The sequence below is a fragment of the Cicer arietinum genome, chromosome 3 (assembly GCF_000331145.2).
Source record: "Cicer arietinum cultivar CDC Frontier isolate Library 1 chromosome 3, Cicar.CDCFrontier_v2.0, whole genome shotgun sequence".
NCBI lineage: Eukaryota > Viridiplantae > Streptophyta > Magnoliopsida > Fabales > Fabaceae > Cicer > Cicer arietinum.
The window spans coordinates 75,462,207-75,482,314 of NC_021162.2; the positions used below are offsets into that span (position 1 = coordinate 75,462,207).

At 29.4% G+C, this 20,108-nt stretch overlaps 3 protein-coding genes across 4 annotated transcripts; 2 read left to right on the top strand and 1 right to left on the bottom strand.

Annotated features, from left to right (window-relative positions):
• The first annotated feature begins 326 nt into the window (after window positions 1-326).
• LOC101500731 (ammonium transporter 2 member 4) lies at window positions 327-4,397 on the top strand. Its single transcript, XM_027332482.2, has 4 exons — window positions 327-1,199; window positions 2,622-3,223; window positions 3,298-3,589; window positions 3,721-4,397. Exons 2-4 carry the CDS (start codon window positions 2,636-2,638, stop codon window positions 4,281-4,283), a joined length of 1,443 nt encoding a protein of 480 aa, XP_027188283.1. The 5' UTR covers window positions 327-1,199; window positions 2,622-2,635; the 3' UTR covers window positions 4,284-4,397.
• Window positions 4,398-10,661: 6,264 nt separating this feature from the next.
• LOC101501040 (uncharacterized) lies at window positions 10,662-13,616 on the top strand. Its single transcript, XM_004494638.4, has 4 exons — window positions 10,662-11,168; window positions 11,811-12,005; window positions 12,637-12,818; window positions 13,115-13,616. Exons 1-4 carry the CDS (start codon window positions 10,871-10,873, stop codon window positions 13,427-13,429), a joined length of 990 nt encoding a protein of 329 aa, XP_004494695.1. The 5' UTR covers window positions 10,662-10,870; the 3' UTR covers window positions 13,430-13,616.
• Window positions 13,617-14,854: 1,238 nt separating this feature from the next.
• On the bottom strand, window positions 14,855-18,418 carry LOC101501356 (GDP-mannose 3,5-epimerase 2). Of its 2 annotated transcripts, none has more exons than XM_004494640.4 (7): window positions 18,278-18,418; window positions 17,384-17,794; window positions 17,182-17,275; window positions 16,964-17,093; window positions 16,730-16,862; window positions 16,003-16,210; window positions 14,855-15,229 (listed from the first exon to the last, which is right to left on the bottom strand). In XM_004494640.4, exons 2-7 carry the CDS (start codon window positions 17,791-17,793, stop codon window positions 15,074-15,076), a joined length of 1,131 nt encoding a protein of 376 aa, XP_004494697.1. In that variant the 5' UTR covers window position 17,794; window positions 18,278-18,418; the 3' UTR covers window positions 14,855-15,073. The 2 variants fall into 2 exon arrangements, with proteins under 2 accessions (XP_004494697.1, XP_004494698.1); XM_004494641.4 differs by lacking the exon at window positions 18,278-18,418 and adding an exon at window positions 17,942-17,976.
• Between the last annotated feature and the right edge of the window lie 1,690 nt (window positions 18,419-20,108).

Sequence of the window (20,108 nt, forward strand, 5' to 3'; positions counted from 1 at the left end):
ACATGCGGACAAAAATCACAAAAAAACAAACACGCCATTGTGTTAGAATTTTAAATGTTTTATTTACAAGGATCAACATAGTGATATTATACTAAAAAACTTATCTAATAAATTACTAAATGATACAATTTCTTAATTTTTCTGACTTAGACAAATCAATTAATTAACTACATCTCCTTGGATTTAACATTAATTTGCAAAAATAACATAAACATTATAGATTATAATTTCATCGGTTCAACCACGATTAAATCAGACAATTATTAAATATATATTAAAATAATATTTCTAAAAAAAAATATTGAATTAGACTAAACTATATTAAACTACAGTTGAATCAATCGTTAATGAACCAACTCACGTAGGGTTCGGTTTAATTTCGACAAGATTAATATAATTAAGTAGTAGATGATGCTTTTTGAAAGAAAGAAAGAGAGAGAGAGAAGAGAGATATAAGTAGATTAGATGAGACAAAAGAGATGGCAGCAAAACGCGGTGGTTAAATAGAGAGATGGTTGAAAGCTAGGTAGCTAATGTAATTAAGATTAAAAAGTTAGAATGAATAATGGTGCAACAACAGCAGTTGAAGCTGCCAGCATGATCTGAGCTTACCTAGCTTTGCTTCTTCAATTTCTGTATGGCGGTGCCAAGGCAATAACAGATCATGTCGGAGCTTCACCTGTTGACTCCAACCATCTCAACTAATTCAACAACTCATTTTTTAAAGGTTTGATTTCACTTTTCCTTTATTTGCTGCATCTTTTCTACTAATTTATTTTAATTTAAATTCAATATTTTTCTTCATTTTCAAACGGACGCACAAGTTCACACTCTTTTTACTTTATTATCTATGCTTTAATTTATATTTACATTCGTAAGTTTTTTTTTTTATAAAAAAAAAAAACATATATAGTGCAGCTTAGGCTCTTTAGTAGTCATGAGTTTTCTGTCTCTATAGAAGATTATTTGTTGGGGACCTTGAAAGATTAGACTTTGAGTTTTGTCTTCAAGATCTACTGAATAAGGATATATATATATAAACATGTGGGGAAATGGAGCTTCTTTACTTGAAATCTGGTTAGAAGCATAAAGAGTAGTGGAAAGGAATGTCGAGAGAGATCCACAGATCAAACCCTATAAGCTCAACTCAAGAAAGGGAGGCAATGACAGGTGGAAGGGCAAGAAGGAAAAGGAATGTTGTGAGTGTTTTTTTCATTATTAGTATGATTTTTAACAATATGTGTGAGGAAAATGACAAATATTTTTGTCATCATTAATTTTTTAAAAGGTGACCATTCACATAATTAATTAAAAGTGAGTGAATATTTGATTATTAATAATCGTCTTGAATATTTTTTAGATAGCAGTGAAAATAAATATAATATATTTATTATTGATAAATTGGTTAAAACTGAATGTATTTTATTATTAGTGTGTCTATTTAATATTTCAAGATGCAATTGTGAATAAAACTAATAGTACATTATACTAATTATACACAAAGTAAAAGGCAAATGTGTGTCATTGATGAATTTGTTCAAAGAAACACATTTATTTGATTATCGTGTCTCTTAAATATCTTTTCAAATATTAAAAAAATTATAATACCCCAATCTCGATATATTCATTCATATTTTTTTTTATCATTAATTAATTACATTTCAGTCTTTCAAAAGATATTTTAATTTTTCATAGGCTCTATAGCTAAAGATAATTTTGAAATCAATCTTAGGTATATACATTAAATATTTTCAGATGATTAATAATATATTATTCTATTCTATAAATGAAAATATGTACAGATATTTTTAAAAAATGAATGGGTGTATTTTAATTAGCATATTTAATTTTATGATCAATAATTTTAGGTTTAAATATGGTTCTACTCCATGAAAATATACTTTTTTTTATTACTTTTAATCTCTTTTAAAACTTTTTATTTTATTTTTAGGTGGGAAATATACAACTTTTTTTTTTAATCTTAGACATGGTTTAACCTTTGTAAAATTAGTTCATAATGAAATCGGTCACATAAATTCATTTTAGTTCTTATTTTGAGAGACTAAAATTAAATATATTCGACTCATTACATAGATCAATTTTAAAATAAATAATTTTTAATTTAAGTGTATTTGTAAATTTAAACGACTAAATCAGTAACCATTAGAGTTTAATAGGATATATGTATGTATTTAATCCTTGAAATTGAATGAACGAAAGCGGGAGTGGTATTGTATCCAAACGTTGGATTCATCAAATTTTTAACCGTTTGAGTGGAGAGTTCTTGTAAATCCGGTTTTAAAAGCAACGTGAATGAAGAAAATTCATAATTAATGTTATTCAATGTTCTGTGGCCAAATGCCAACTAAGCCGGCCTCCAACAATATAGAAACGACAAATTGCATGTCCTGTTACCAAGTAAAAAACAATCTCTCTTAAACTTAATCAATTCATTCTCATTTCTCTCATTAGTAAGTAAATAAAAATATATAATCACATATATATATAGCTCCATTGTCCATCCTTAAATCCAATTAACCTAGTGAATCTGTATCGAAAGTGAAGTACTGCTTATGACATCAAACAATTGAACACATTAATAATTAATTATTTATTTTAAGGTAACATATATAGGATGGAGCTACCTTCGAATCTGCTGGCGGATGAGTCAAGCCCGGAATGGATGAACAAAGGGGACAACGCATGGCAGTTAACAGCAGCAACAATGGTTGGGCTTCAAAGCATTCCTGGGCTTGTCATTCTATACGGAAGCCTTGTAAAGAAAACATGGGCCATTAACTCTGCTTTCATGGCCTTTTATGCTTTTGCGGCCGTTCTCCTTTGTTGGGTTTCATGGGCCTTCCACATGTCATTCGGGGATAAAATGGTATTTTTCTTGGGAAAACCAGGGGTAGCATTGGACGAAAAGTTTTTATTGGGGAAAGCTTTTTTAGGGAATTTTCCCAATGCTACAATGGTATTTTATCAAGGTGTGTTTGCTGGGATTACTTTGATTTTAATAGCGGGTGCTTTACTTGGGAGAATGAATATTAAGGCGTGGATGCTATTTGTGCCACTTTGGGTAACATTTTCATATAGTGTAACTGCTTTTAGTATTTGGTGCCCTGATGGGTGGTTAGCGAAACGCGGTGTTATTGATTTTGCTGGGGGGTATGTTATTCACCTCTCTGCTGGAGTTGCTGGTTTCACTGCAGCTTATTGGGTCGGTTAATTTGTTATCTTTATATTATATCCTTTGCATTTCAAGTTTTCAATTTTTCGTATGTGATGGTGTAGGTGGGTCCTCGATCAGAGAAGGACAGAGAAATATTTCCGGAAGCAGCAAACAACATGATAATGATGCTTGCGGGCGCAGGATTGCTTTGGATGGGTTGGAGTGGATTCAACGGTGGAGGTCCATTTATGGCTAGTACAATTGCATCTCTTGCTATTCTAAACACACACGTGTGTACTGCTGCTAGCATCATCGTATGGGTCCTACTTGATACCTTCTATTTCGGCAAGCCTACCGTGTTTGGCGCTGTTCAGGGCATGATCACCGGACTCGTTTGCATCACACCTGCCGCAGGTACACACGTGTCACATTATCCCGATACTAATCAATCAAATGCGTATTTGTTAAAATTTTATATTAACAGTGTAATACTTTTATTAAAAAATTGGTCCAGTAGCAATTAACATTTGTGATGAATTGAATAGGAGTTGTGCAAGGATGGGCAGCAATGTTGATGGGTTTGATCTCAGGAAGTATTCCATGGTACACAATGATGGTACTTCATAACAAGATTAATTTCTTAAACAAAATTGACGACCCCATGTCGGTATTCCACACCCATGCCGTAGCCGGTGCTCTCGGCGGCATTCTCACCGGCTTCTTTGCCGTGCCTAAACTTTGTCGTCTTTTCTACATGGTGCCCAATTGGGAAAATTACGTTGGCCTCGCTTATGGCCTACAAAATAAAGGTGCAACTCGTGCGGGTTTGAAACAAATGGCGGTCCAAATTGAGGCTATAGTTTTTGTGATTTGCTTCAACGTTCTTATGACTAGTTTGATTTGTCTAGTTGTGGGGGTTATGGTACCACTTAGGATTAACAATGATGTGTTGCTAATGGGTGACAAGGCAATACATGGAGAAGACGCTTTTGCCATGAATAGTGAGACTGCTAAATTTGTGAACGTTAAGCGCAATAAGATTTATGATACTCAAGATTTTTCATCGATTCACGAGTCTAGATCATTAGACGAGCTTCAAATGGTATGAAATCACACTATAGTATATTTTAGATTTTGTAACATTTTAACGAAGGTCAGATAAAGCTTATGTTACGTAGCTAAATCAAGAAAAATATTACTAAATACATTTTAACCAATGTTAGATGAAGTCTATATTACTAAAATGTTTTTTTTTAACACTTTTTAGTATTATTATTAACATTTAAAAAATATATCTATTTATAAATTTTGTGACATTTACTATAACAACATTATATATAACATTTAAAATGTATTATATTATCATTTTACATTATTTATATCACTTTGATATTTTCAATAACACTTTTTAATTCGAATTTATTTTATATTCATAAAGAGTTTTTACATTGTTAATCAATCATAATCGTTATCATTAATGTTTAACTTTTTTTATAATTACATGTAAAGTCATTTACATGGTTGATTATGAATTGTCAAATGTATAAAATATTTTATACATACAATACATACAAATTAAACTTTTCTAATTGTAACTAAATTATCATAACATTGTCCAATAGTTTGGCCTATGGTCGTAGATGACATGTACTCAATAACTAAGTTGAGTAGCCAAAAATCTTAATACCAACTGAGAGTCAATGTCGAGCGCATGTCTCTTTTACTAGGTCAGCTATTAGAGAACGTAATAGAAGGTTATCAGAGGCTTGGAGACTAAACCCCATAAGTTTTATAAGAAGGTGAACTACTCAAACAAAAAACGCTAAATCATTTATTCTACTACAAAATACTTCAATCGTATATCACGACCGTATATTATGTTAACGATCATGAATATAAAAGATTATAAAAATTAAAAAATTGTAGCTATAAAATTTTACAGTCAATATTTTACTTGTATTTTTGAAAAACATATTATTTATTGATATGATCTTACATGATAAAATATCCTATAAATTTTTAAATAGTTTTAAAATTTATAATTTTGATTGATTTAATAAAAATTATTAATTTAATAATTGAATTATTAAATATAATATCTACAAAGAATTATGAAGATGGTCATTGTAATAAAAATCACTCTCCAAATTAATATATCACCACCCAATATATCAATATATATAATGAGAATAATATTTTTATATATGAGAGATAAGTATTTATGCACTTTTGATTAAAATAGATTTTTTAAATTTTTTATGCACTCAAATAAATTTTTTATGCACTCAGCTAAATAAAAATATTTATGCACTCAACTAAATAAAAATAGATAATTATTTATGCACTCATCTAATTTTTTTTTAAAAAGTGTACTATTTATGATTTAATTTTGTGGCATTAGTCTAACACATTTGGCGCCGCTACTAGAAAAGTCTTAAATGGAGATGAAAATATCTTAAATAGCTACTAGAAAAGTATATCATATATTCACATTTCCAGATTCATTATAATTAATTCATTATTGATTGCATTACTTTTTTTCTGTCCCTTGTCTATTTTTCAGATTTCATTTTGCTCCTTTAAAAAGTTTATGTTTAATTTAGTCCATTAAGTAAAATTTTGTTAGTCCACTTTTATCATATTCGCCAGTTTTTTTAGAAAAACGTTAAATTAATGTTACATGTCACTAAATTGTCTAAGTCACCAAACAACATATATTCGTACACACTCAACAATACCACTTTGTTTTTTATGAACATTCCAACAACACTACTGGAAACTCATCACATCTCACATCCAAACTAATAATAATAATAATAATAATAATAATAATAATAATAATAATAATAATAATAATAATAATAATAATAATAATAATAATAATAATAATAATAATAATAAATTCATATTTTCTTTCAAACTCATAACATCCTTGAATATGAGAAGTAAATCTAAAATAATTAATAAAGGAAGAAAACATAGAGAACAATAAAATTCATCTTTCTCTATTTTAATTTTGAGTTTCTTTAAACATCAAAAATCAAGAAAAACAACATAAAAAATATCAAGAAAAATTAAGATAACTTAGTCACCAATAATATGCGCACATTATTTAATGTTTTTTCAATAAATTTAACGAAAAATGTCTAACATGGCTAAAGGACTATATTTAAGAGACTAAAATAAAAAAAATAAAAAATATTTAAGAATTAAAATAAAACTAAAAAAGAAAAACTAAAGTTTAATTAGTTTATTTATAGAATACAAGTTGTTGACCAACGGGATTGATCAACTGGAGTTGATTATGGCGAGAGAGATTAAATTCTAAGAGTGTACTGAACTTTGAGTTCGAAAGTCTCAACTAAAAGAGATATCTACATATAGTGTCTAACACGTCTCGAATAAAATTAACTCTCATAAAGAAAATTTATAAGAAAAAAAAAAGTACTAACATATTGATATCAATAAATTAATATAAATAAATTGTATAAACCACTATTTTCTTCCTTAATCAAATAGAACTATAATTTTAGTATTCTTTGTCAATAACGTTATAACTATTTTGACATGTTACTGTACAAGAACCAAAATAACAATAGATTGAAAAAAATCTCAAACTATTAATGTTACTGTACTTCTTTATTTTATTTTTTATCTTCCCTTATCTTAAATTTCTTCCCCCAATTACAAATTATTAAAATAAAACCTAATCCAAATTTCTATTTGATGAACTTAAAGTCATTTATTAAGTTTCTAAACATGGACCAAGAGTTTGGTGTGATGTTGATGTTGTGGAGTTGTCCAATAATGGCGCACCTGCACAAACTTCCAAAGAACAATTAATGGAGAAGCGATTCATGCTTGGCTCTAATTCTCAGGTTCTTTTGCTCATCAATTTCTACTGTGTGTTGTATTTTTTGTATACCAAGATTTTTATCATCTTGCTATAAGGGTCAAAAAATTTGGTACTTGATGATTTTGCTATGTCTCACGGTTGAGAGTGTTGACGACATGAAGGAAGGGAGTAACACCAATTGTTTGATGTGTTTTAGGGTTTGTTTTTTGGGATTAGATTTTATTTAGATAATCTGGACTTTTAAGAAATTGGAGGAAGAAATTTAGGATTAAGGAAGTTGAAAAACAAATGAAGAACATGAAGTTTGAAATTTTTTAATTTTAATTTTTTTTAATCGATCGTTTGAATTAGTTAGAAACTAATTTAAATTTTTAGACGAATTATAGTGTAAAGTAACAATGTTCTAAATAGTAAATGATTAAAATGGTTTTTATATACGTTAAGAAAATCTTAAAAATGATTTGTTGAGAATTAACAAGGTCATGAGAAATTGAATAGTTAATTAAAAACAATTTAGTTTTTTAAACAAAAATATTAAACAAAATTTTATTTAAAACAAGAGACATTTTTAAAACTATGACATTAAAATAAGATGAATTTAATAGGGTTTGCTTATTTGAGAATACTGAATCATACTATATCCAATTACTATTATAAAAAAAAATTAAAGGGTATTAAAAAATATAGTTAAGTGCAATTAATTTTTTACATATTTTATAAAATATAAATCAAATTTACTAAATTGTCTCTTTTTAATGTCAAACATTCAACTATTAACATTAAATGTTTTAAAATGAATAAAAATATATCAAGAATAATAATATTAAATAATTTAAAAATAATTAATTTTACTTATAATAGCAACTAAAATTTTAGTTATTTTATTTATTTATTTATAATAACCATAAAAGATATAAGCTTATAAATAAGTTTAGAAAATAAATACTTACATTATATAAGATTGAAAAAGTTTATACTAAAGCTTATCAATATTGAATTATTACAAAATAAAAATAATATGAATAAGCTTTAGTATATAATAATTAACTTACTAACCTTGTTTGTGGAAGTAAACCTGATAATGTTAACATCCGTTTAGATTGAAATGAGCGTGATTTTCAAAAGCTACAATTCCCTTAACAATATCTATCAATAATCCAGAAGAAGCTACTACAATGTTAGATCGAATTCTTTCTCTTCTTACCTCCTCAACTGTTCTGTCGTTCAAGATCAACAAAAACTTGGATCCTATACACCATGGCTCCTGCTGCTAGATTCTTTGCTCCTAATTCTGATGGTCTTTCACTAGCTCCTTTGTTAGCATTAACTAATGATAAAATATTTTTAGATGCCTGGTTAGTTCTCCTTTTCATAAGATTTTTTTCTTCTTTCTATTTTATAGTAGTAGTTGTTTATGTCTCATTTTTTATTTGTAATTATTTTAACTTAAAAAGAAAAAAGACTCATTCAAATAATATCAAAATCAAACTTGAAATTGATGTAAAAATAAAATAGTGAGAAAATACGTATTATACCTAATTTTCGGTCATAATAAAAACTATTGTTCGAATATTACTAACATTTTTTTTAATCTAGATATATAATTGACAATTGTTTGAATGAATTTTAATGATTGAATGATGTTATAATTTTTATTGTAATTGTGACAAAGACTAAAACATAACTTATATTCTACTGGTTTTCTAACTCAACTCATATTTAAGATAAAAATTTCAACTAAATTGACAAATTCAAACTAATATAATTTTAAAGAAGATGAAGTTTCTTAAACCTCATCTTAATTTGTAAAAACTAATTATTTTAAAATAAATAATCATCTTAATTTTTAATTGTACTTTTTTTTAATATATTTAAAATAACCCAATGACTCAGTTATTATGGAACGAAGAAAACATTAATAATAAGTATAAAAAAAGTTTAATTATATTGTTCAACAAATAGTTTCTTAAAGCTCTATATAACTAACTAAGCTAATTAAATTTTACGGTGGATATTTCATGATTGGAGCGATAAATAGTACTTAAAACTTCTAAAGAATTGCTATGATGTTATTCCTGATAATGGAAAGGTGATAGTTTTGGAATCATTTATTCCTACTAAGCCTAACAATAGCATGGCCAGGAAAACTATCGCACTGTTAGATATTATAATATTATAACGATGATTCAATGTCCAAGAGGGAAAAAGCGAACTGAAAATAACTTTTTAAATTTGGCAATAGAAGCTGGATTTTGTGGTATAAAAATGTTGTGTTTATGGCTTTTGGGTTATAGAGTTATTCAAGTAATTTTATTGCTACTTTGAAACTGTAACTGTTTAGCATTTCAAGTAATTCTATTGTCTTCGATTATGAAATAAATTAAAGTGATAACTCTCTTGTATACTCTTTAAATCTAATATATTGGATATCGATATTCAAGTTATGTATGTTGGCTCAAAATAACGGAGTCAAAAGAACGAATAACTCATGAATTTAACAAATTGAGTTGGATTTCGTGGATATGAATATTGTTCTTATAACTCTGAGTCATGGAGTTCTTTAAATAATTATAGTTTTTTGTTGTATGATAATAATATCTTCTGCGTTTCTTTTAAACAAAACAAAATGCTTCTTGTATTTATGAATATTATTCTACACTTAAAAGATAAAAGAGGTGATGAATGTGATAGATAGATGAGAGAGATAGAAAGAAAGAAAAGTATTAGATAGGTGTTGATTTTTGATGGGGTGTTATAAAATTAACACTTCTTTTTTTACAGTACAATGTTTCCTTAGTAGTGAAAAATTCATATGGAATACTATTTTCTTTTTACCTAAAAATAATATTCATTCCTTCATATTAAAAAAAAGTATATCGATTGATAGTAATACAAATATAACTTCGTTAAAAATCAAAAAGTTAAATATGTTAAAAAAATTACAACATCTAAATTAATAGTATAAATTAAAAAATACTTAAAAATTTGACAAAATTCAAGTTATTCTCTTTTTTTTTTAATTACTTTTTTGTTTAAAATTTTCAGAAAATAAATAAAAACAGCTTTTTTAAGTTACTTTTCTTTTGTTTTAAAAATATATAAAAAAATATTACAAAAATTTACTTTTTTTATACTAAAGAATTTTGGTGACCTTTTATTTGTATTTTTCAAAATAAAAAAAACGAAAGAAATTGAATATTTTAAAATATATTAAATTAAAAAAATTGAAAAGAAAAAGCAACGAATTTTGTCCCACTTTTGATTTCTTTTGTAAATTTTAAACAAACAAAAGTAATTTAAAAAAATATTAATTTTCAATTCTCAAAAACTTTTCAAAAAAGATAATGAAAATTTAAAAAAATTATTTATTTATTTAAAATAATTAATGTAATAATATTTAATTTAAATTTACATCAACATAATTTTTTATATTACCGTCTACACATTTCTAAAATAATTATCACATCACTAAATTAAAATTAAAATTGAAAAGAGATTAAAACTGTATTTCTGCGGAAATAATTTTGAATATGGAACACTTACCTTTTTTGACAAAATGGAAAAGTTAGCCTTAAAATGTATAAAAAATAATAATGAATATTTAAGTGATACTTAATCTAATAGAAAACGCGTAATATTTATGGGCAATAGATTTGGATTAAAGTTTAGAGAAAGATAGAGAGAGGCGTAGGAAGGGGGAAGAATAAGATCATTGAATTGAATTCATTAATAACTTTGAAGTCTTACTTTCTTCCCTCCTCCCACTCCCATCAAAGAAAGAGAAATACCTAACCGAAGCAAAGTCGTTACCGTCACCGTAACCTGACTCCAAACCCAAAATGTCAGACGGAGCTATCCAATTACAGGTACTTGACGGAACTCACCTAAGACAACTCGATCTATCCCTCCTCGTCGCCGATCGTACACTCACCGGAGCTCAAATACTCGACATTGCACATTCACAAGCTTCTCTTTCTCTCTTCGGTCTTCCATTACCCGATCCTCTCAAAGCCTCTGCCCTCAACCGCCTCCGTAGTAACCCCGAAGCTTCCTTATCCACTGAGACTCAATACGCTCCTTCAAAGGCTTCTCAAATCCTCAAACACTATATCCTCGCCATCGCCGATGAACTCAAAGGTTTATTATCTATTATCTTTTTTTCTTTTCTTTTTCTTATGCCTTGTGATGCATCATTATTATTATAATTGTAATATTTCTAGGTAAACGTGCGCGTGCAGGGGAGTTATCTACTCCCTACACCAGATGATCGCTTCATATATGCGTTCTCTAAACTAATCGCGATTCATAATTATGATTTTCTGTCTGATTTATTTTGTTAATTAGTTTAGTTTCAATTGCAATTATTTTTCTATTTTTCTTCACTAGTTCACTAATTCTCATCCATGAATGCGTTGATCTCATCGTTTGTAATAATATTTTTTTTAAATAGCAGAAAATAGGACTATTGCCGACAAAATAGCAGAAAATTCATGTGTTCCTTGTTTCATCAAAATTGACTGAAATATCGTGTTGAATGGATGATTTGAGTTGGTGGACTTGGATTTCACCTTGTGGTAGAAATTAAAATTATTGCACCTGTTAATTATTCTCTTCTTTAGCATATGAAACAACATAGTAACTTGGTTGAACTTTTGAATGAATTTTCTAATGGAATATTTTATCTGTGGGTTTTATGGTTTTTCAAACAAATAGTTATCTCTTCTTATTTTGACAAGAAAAAAAAAAGACTAATTACGTTAGAATTTTTTTAATGTATAGATAATCCTCTTGTTGTATCAATCTTGGATGGAAGTACTCTCCGTTTGTTATTTGAGGACGAGGATGATTTTGCCATGTTAGCGGAAAATTTATTCACGGACTTGGATGTTGAAGATAAGGGGAAAATCAGCAAGAGTGAAATTCGAAATGCTCTTGTTCTGATGGGAGTTGACATGGGAGTTCCTCCTTTCTCAGGTTCACTTTATTTTTCAGTTTGAAGATTTTATTTGTTTTTCTCTTCATTTTGGTTTTCTTGTTTCCAATTGAATCGGCAATGGATACCTTATAATTGTTTCATGTCTAGCCCTGCAGTTTTGCTTATTCATCTCATTATTATTGATATTGTGTTTCTATGACCCTTAGGACTAAGATGTAAAGCATCACATTTCACTGAGTCCTGTTTCATCTTGATTAGTATGTACTCTAGGCACTGTCCTCTTCTTGAGATTGAAAAATTTAATTTAGACATATCAAAGTCTAAAGTATAGTTAGTTTTGTTCATAGAACTTTTTCTTGTCATGAACAATAGGTCTATGTTCTATCCTCACTCTTTTCTTTAGGAAACTAAAAGAATAAATCCTGAATACAAATTAAAACTATGTTAGATCATACAATGACTACCATTAGTGATTGTTTTGATCTCTCACTTCATTTCCATCACATCATGGATAGGGCAACTGCCACATTGTAACTAGGACACCAAAAATATAGCCGATCCTTTGAATTGCCTTGAGATATTTATAGTAGGGTTTGTTTAATTTGTCATTGCTATGCATGTCAATTACCTTGGTCTGATAAAACTGACCTTTTTAACCTAAATAAGCAGAATTTCCTCAGCTAGATGACTTGTTGAGGAAACATGGAGTGGATGGAGAAGAAGAATTGGGTCAGGCACAATTTGCTCAGCTTCTGCAGTCTGTATTGCAAGATCTTGAGGAGGAACTTTCCAAAAAGAACTTTGCTTTCTTCCAGAATATCCAAATCATAAATGGCTCTAAGCTAAGACAGGTATTTTCATGAATTATTTAAAAGATATTATGTTTCAATCTTGTATTTTAATATCTACCATAGCATTTATACATTTTGCAAATCATGAATGCCGGTCATCTCTTTTGTTCATGGCTAAAAAGTATGTCATCAAAGCTTGTACCCCTTCCCACTTCCGAGCAATTGATCGAGAGTTTGAGACGATTTTAGAAGTTAATAAAATAACTTCATTTATCAATTGTGATTTCTGTGACATCTTGAGCTCTTGGGTCCAGCCAACACTTATTTATCAATTTATGTTGTGGACAATGTTGCAGCTATTGGCCAATGAAAAGGAATTAAACAGAATTGTGGAGAAAGCATTCCAGGAAAAATCCGATGCAAAGGATGATTTAGGAAGCACAGAAATAATAAGGAGCTTCCTCAAGAGAAACACTAAGGAGTTGGGTTTACCTTTATTTGAAGCTGGCGATGCAGCTGTTCTTCTTTATGATACTGTTTTTGCTGATATAGCCAAAGAAAAAGATGGTGTGGAGTTGGATAAAGAAAAGCTGACAAAACTTATGAAGGATGTCCTACAGAAATTGGCTGAGCAACTTGAGTTGAATCCTGTATATCAGGACTTTGCTTGAGGGCTTGAGGCCAATGAATTAATGGGATACATTTCATATTCTATGTTTGTAACTTCGTATCATTACAGAGCATTTGAGATTTGCATCCCGACCAGTAGTATATATACTGTATAATGAATTTTACTTATACATAGTACCTTAAATAGTATGCTTATGATATTATAATATGAGTTGCTACTTCATTTCATGGACTTTGTTAATAGACGCAGCAACTAGATACATGGTGTTTGAGTATTGAGTAAATGTCAAACATTCTTACCATCATCTGCGACTGATTGACTACATAATAAAATTAGTTTCCTATCTCTTAAAAAAAAATAGTTTCCTATCCATTTACTCCCAATTGTTACTCTCTATTACTACTGTTTTTGAGTAATTTGAGGACTATTGAGACCTGATCTATTCAACACTGATTTTTCTATTTCTAAATTTATAGCTATGAGGGTAAAAATAAGAGAAAAATGATATATTATAACCTATAAGTTAAAAGAAAATGTCATGAGTTTGTAACAGGATAAAACCACTATTTTAGTCTCAGAAAGTATAGTAGAGTGTTATTATGTTGGTCTCTGACTCAGTCAAAAATCAAAATTAGTCATTAAATTATTAAAATGTCAATTAATTTAGTCTTTTGATGTTATATTTGTTATAGACTATTTTGATAGAAAGTTGTATTTCAATAACTTTTATGAGAGTAAATTATATCTTTCATATACTACATCAAAGTGACATTGTTTTACAATTTTAAAAATTAAAATGGTGATTTACCATTTATAATAAAAAGTCTCAAAAGTCAAAAGAATATGAAATATTTCCTTAAAATTAATTCACATTCTTTATAAGGTAACTATTTACTATCACTTTCTAGTGTTAGTTTTTTGGTAGCTTTATCTTGTAAAGACCTTGTATTATCAAACAACTTTACTTTGACACATGTACCGTAAATCTATCGAGTAATTCACTTTAAAAGTTAACGGCGTGTGATTAGCACTTTAGTCTTTTAGCCTTGTTGTGCTACCATGATGCAAATTTCAAGATAGACAAACGTCTGCTCCAGCTAACGTTGGTCCTCACAAATCAGCCACGTTCGACTACAAATATGGGCCATTTGTGTTTCATTCTATTCACAAGTTTGGAGTTTTGTCAAAAAGTCAGACAACGACAAAGCAGAAAACAGTAATCCATTGCCCTACAGTTATGACCTTTCATGCATCAATCATAAAATCACCCTTTTTCTGTCCCCATTCGTTTGCCCTTTCATGCATCAATCCATAATAATCCATTGCCCTACAGTTATGACCTTTCATGCATCAATCATAATAATCCATTGCCCTACAGTTGTGTCGGTGATTTCAAGACTTGGTCCGTAAATGGAAGAAAACACTTTGTGCTAAGTAACAAGTTATCAATCATTCAGGCTTTAAATAAAAAACACATAATCATAATTCCTACTGCAGTGAAACCAACTTAAGCACCAAGTACTGCCTCAAACAGGCTACATAAAACACAACATTACAACTTCCAAAATTAACCTCAATGTAGCTTATTAACTCTAACCAAAGATCTCTGCAAAAACAGCAATATAAAACCTAACCCTTCACTTGAAACATTTATGTGAAAACTAATGGCTAAGCTTTAGTCACTTCATTCATTGCCATCTGCGGCCCGAAGTGAACCTAGTTGAACAGGGGCTTGAGTCTGCACCACTTTGGATGATCCATAGCCTGTAACATCAACACCTCCAGCCTTCTCTTTCTCAAGCTGCTCTTTAATCCAGAAGTATGTAATTCTCAGCCCATCCTATCATATCAGAATTTAGTTGCTATGAGAAAAACACACAGGACCATTGATATTAACCAATGACGCACAAATAACAGATACAACACAAACACACTAACAAGGACATTGAATATACTACACAAGCACGCACATTCATGTACACATATGTTTGTGCATAACCATGTACAGTTAGCATAATGACCTCCTTGCATTCTCACTTAATATACAGTCGGCTATATATTTTTCAGTGTAGTCTGCTTCATCTATCGGACCTAATTTGAGTGCCAGCTATGTGTCACAACCCAAAGCCGTGGCTAAGGAGTCCAAGGTAAAAATAAGAATTCTTTAACAGGCCATATGGATAAAAAATGTTTGACACATAAATTGGTATTGTAAATGTGTATTGACACCTAAAGAAAGGCAAAGTGTTTGTGCTTAATAGATTGCAATAAGATCAACAAGCAAGAAACGGAAGAAACAAAATACACAACAAGGCTATACAGATTACTTGGTTGAGAGAAGATACAACCAACTAAAAAATTGAACAAGTAAGGAAGATAAAACAGAAGACTTTGAGAATGCATCCAAAGAAAATATAGTGTCAGGGAGTATATCTCATTCCATTACTCTTTTCTTGAAGAGTAATGATCAAAATTGGTAGGGCTCATAAGACGGAACAAAAGGACAATTCATTTTATACAACCAATTTAAACTGAATTATCCAAAGTCAGAACCAGAATAAATTTTATAAAGCGGAAACAAGGTAATGTTAACCAAATTAATAACATCAATACCTTCAACTTCATTGTTGGAGCCCAGCCAAGTTTCTCCTTGATAAGTGTATTGTCTGAATTGCGGCCACGAACACCCTCCGGACCAGGAATGTGTTGAATGGGAATGCTCTTGTTCTCAAAGCTAAGAACAATCTCAGCCATCTCATTCATGCTAACCATTTCATCACTTCCAATATTCACTGGCTCGCGGAAGTCTGATTTAGTCAATCTAAAAGGAAAAGTGGACAAGAAACACACTGCTAAGTATTACAAAGAAATGAGAACTAGCCCAAAAACAGACATAGAGGAAGCTAACGCATGCTTAGCTTGATAAACACCAAACTTTATTTTCTTACATATACAACCAGATAGGCGGATCTTAAGTTTTGCAAGAGGCATTGAATTCTCGATCGCTTCCATTCAATGTTGATTAGGCTAATAACGTTTATTTATTTTAAAAAGCCCGAATCTTAAATAATGGGAGTTCACAAAAAAGGTTACTTAAGTAATTAGGAAATTGATAATTCTCATATTATTAACATCTATGGAATTAGCAATTTCAGAATAAATATAGAGATTTTACAATTGTAATTGGGAATAGAAATTATTAATGGCAGCAAATGCTCTCCACCGGCTCATTTTCATCATTAGTAAAAACACAAATCCGATTTAAATTCCAAAATGTAAAACCAAGGAAAAAAAAATCATTAATTTAGCTGTAACAACCAAAAGATCGGCTTGATCATACCTAAGCACGCCTTCAACACACTCGTCAATGAAGGTGAAAGACCTTGTCTGTAATCCATCTCCCCACATCTCAAATTTGTCTGTGGAAGTAAGTGTCTTTCTACAAAAAGCAGCAGGAGCCTTCTCCCTTCCACCTGTATGACAGACAAACTTATTGAATGCGAAAAAATACAAAATAATTTATTGATTTAGAATATGACACGCAAAATAATTTGCAATTCAGTTATGAGCATACCTTTCCATGTCCCATAAGGGCCATAAATGTTATGGAACCGCCCAATGCGGCACTCAATTCCAAAATCTTTGTTATAATGCTTGCATAACTCTTCTGTTGCAAGCTTCTCAAGCCCATATGCATCTTGTGGCTAGAAAAAAATGTCATAAAATTAAATGCATTCATCCTAACCCTAGTGAGCAAATGAATGACCAGCATAACCAAAACGAACAACAAACCTCAGCAGGCCAGGCATCAGCCTCCTTCAAGCTCACATTTGTTTCCAACTGTTTAAACTCAGGATAGATACAAGCACTAGAGGCATAGAAAAACCTACAAAATATAAAACAACGATTGTGATACCAATAAGTAATTGAGGGCATAATAATGTTAAATTCATTGTTCTTAAGAACTTATGTGACTATATCTAACATAACTAACCTCTTAACACCATTAATCCTAGCAGCCTCAATCATGTTGAAGCTAATCATTGTGTTGTTATACATTATAACCGAGTGGTTGGATTGGATAAAACCCATTCCACCCATATCAGCAGCAAGATTGAAAACATGATCCACATCCTTGGTAACTTTGAGACAGTTATCCATGACCCTTAGATCAACAAGATGGAACTCATGACAAAACATATCTTCAGTCATGTGTTCATTCTTCTTCCAATCAGAAGCAATAATGTAATGCCCCTCGGTTTTAAGGCGGCGAGCAATGTGTGATGCAATAAAACCACCAGCACCAGTAATTGAAATTCTTAGCTTTTCTGATGGCCAATAAGGCTCTCTCTCAAGGTTTTGGTAAGTGTATGAACCATAGTCGTTTGTTCCAGAACTTTCCATTCTGCATAACACATGAATCAGTAAGAGAAGCATAAAATTGATAAGAATTAATCACAAAAAACATCATCACAAACAAAAACAAAAAAACATTAAAGCTTCAGTTTTTAAGGGGTAGAGAAACAGAGGCAGGGTATGAAATGAAACCAACCGACACGAATTAGAAGAAAGAAGCACATACGACACACCCCACAATGGCACATGGAATTAAATAAGGTTATAAAAATGAAATAAAATAAAACAAGAGAACGCATTAATTCCAAAAAAATAAAATAAAAAAAATTCAATTTTTACAAAATATGAACAAAAAATCGACCGCAGCAAATTGAGAGGTAAATATTGAAATTGAAGAAACAGACAAAGAGAATGAGGAGGAGGGAAGGATCTATAACATAGCGATAGTAGTGATAATAATAATATAATAATGCATTATTATAAAATGAAGGTTGAATAATAATAAATTAATAAATAAGAGAAAAAAGAGAACCTGAAAATGAAGAAGAAGAAGAGAGGAGTGAATGAAATCGATTTGATTGGGTTTAGAATCCATGTATGTGATGGTTATATATATAGAAGAAGGAAAAAGAGAGTATTAAAAACGTGAATGTTGAATATGTATGGTATGGCCACTCGTTTAATCATTGTTGGATCCATTCCAGCCACACCACCTCTCTTTTTTTCTTTCCTTTCTCATTCCTTCCGTATCCGTAATTATTCAATTTTTTCCCTTTTATTATTGCTTTATTTTTTTTAAATACCATTAAATTGTTTAAGATTTAATTGGTACTCTGTTTACTATTTTTTAATATAAAATATTTTTTATACGATCCATAAATTATTAAAATATCGATATATTTAGTAATTGTAATTATATATATTTTCTAAATTAAAGAAAGATAAATTATTATTAATAATTATATTATTTTATTTTATTTTATTAATAATCTTTTTATAATTGTCTTATTTTAGGCAAAATTTGAACTTTGTAATTTAAAGTTTAAAGTTAAATTTTTATCATTAAACTAATATATCATATAGGTGTTTTATTTTAATTATATTTTCACTTATAAAATGATTTAGCTTTCACTGAAAAAATAATAATCATTTATAAAAGTTAATTATATTAGTCAGCAATATAAATTTTTTATAATGAGAGACAATGCTATAGTTGTTATATGAGAGACAATTGATTAATTATATAACAATTATAGAATAAATATAGTCAACAAATACACTATTTGACAAACACTTTTGAATATATATTTTTTAGTGATTGAAATTTACATAGATCTATTAAATCTAAACGAGTTCCACATAATTTGATGGAATTTATATAAATTTCAACTAATAAAAAATATATATTCAAAAGTGTTTGTCAAATAGTGTATTTGTTGACTATATTTATTCTATAATTGTTATATAATTAATCAATTGTCTCTCATATAACAACTATGTGTATTTGTCAAATAGTGTATTTAACAACCATATGTATACCACCCTCTAATTTTTATTCAAATTTTAAAAATTCGACGTTTATTCTATCATATATTAAATTTTTTATTGTGTGCAATATTGTCGTGTGAAACATTAGAAAATATTTTCAATGATAAAGATATTTTAAGAATTGAGTAAAAAATATATTTTAAAAATTAATATAAAAAATGTATTATAGTATGATTAAATGTATATAGAAAAAAAAATTATATTGTCAATGGGTAATTATATTGGAAGTTATAAATAATTCAAATATTAATTTTTGGTCAAGTTAAGTGGTTCCACATTGTACCCATATAAATAACTTTGTGTGTAATGTTTTAGAGACTAATGCCATTTTGAAATACATATGAAATTCAGAAAATAACTCTCTTCCATAATCTCTCTCTTTTCTCCATCATTTTCTAAAACACCACAATTTCAATTATCAATTTTCACCATTGATTCACCCTCAATTCTTGATAGTGTTCCAACATCTGGTATCAGAGCAAGGTTTAGATCTAATTCCGCTGCAATCATGTCCGTTTCCAATGACAAAATTCCTACCAACCTTCCGATTCTTGATTCGAAGAATTATGACAAATGGCACAAACAAATGAAAGTTTTGTTTGGATATCAAGATGTTCTTGATATGATTACCGATGGCATTACACCTCTTGGTAAAGAGGCTACAGCAGATCAAGAAGCGAAATTCAAGGAAGATAAGAAGAAAGATTACAAGGCCCTTTTCTTGATCCATTCTTGCGTCGATAGTGACAACTTCAAAAAAGTTGGCGATTGCGACTCGGCGAAGACAACTTGGGGTATTCTTGAGAAAGCATATG

What these genes read in the sequence shown, in the direction of transcription:
- LOC101500731 (XM_027332482.2), top strand. Translation starts at nt 2,636, where the DNA reads ATGGAGCTACCTTCGAATCTGCTGGCGGATGAGTCAAGCCCGGAATGG. An exon ending in GTTTCACTGCAGCTTATTGG is followed by an intron (nt 3,224 to 3,297) that starts GTCGGTTAATTT and finishes GTGATGGTGTAG; the next exon opens with GTGGGTCCTCGATCAGAGAA. An exon ending in TTGCATCACACCTGCCGCAG is followed by an intron (nt 3,590 to 3,720) that starts GTACACACGTGT and finishes TGAATTGAATAG; the next exon opens with GAGTTGTGCAAGGATGGGCA.
- LOC101501040 (XM_004494638.4), top strand. Translation starts at nt 10,871, where the DNA reads ATGTCAGACGGAGCTATCCAATTACAGGTACTTGACGGAACTCACCTA. An exon ending in GGGAGTTCCTCCTTTCTCAG is followed by an intron (nt 12,006 to 12,636) that starts GTTCACTTTATT and finishes CTAAATAAGCAG; the next exon opens with AATTTCCTCAGCTAGATGAC. An exon ending in ATGGCTCTAAGCTAAGACAG is followed by an intron (nt 12,819 to 13,114) that starts GTATTTTCATGA and finishes ACAATGTTGCAG; the next exon opens with CTATTGGCCAATGAAAAGGA.
- LOC101501356 (XM_004494640.4), bottom strand. Translation starts at nt 17,793, where the DNA reads ATGGAAAGTTCTGGAACAAACGACTATGGTTCATACACTTACCAAAAC. An exon ending in CTGATGCCTGGCCTGCTGAG is followed by an intron (nt 17,094 to 17,181) that starts GTTTGTTGTTCG and finishes ATTTTTTTCTAG; the next exon opens with CCACAAGATGCATATGGGCT. An exon ending in CCCTTATGGGACATGGAAAG is followed by an intron (nt 16,863 to 16,963) that starts GTATGCTCATAA and finishes TCTGTCATACAG; the next exon opens with GTGGAAGGGAGAAGGCTCCT.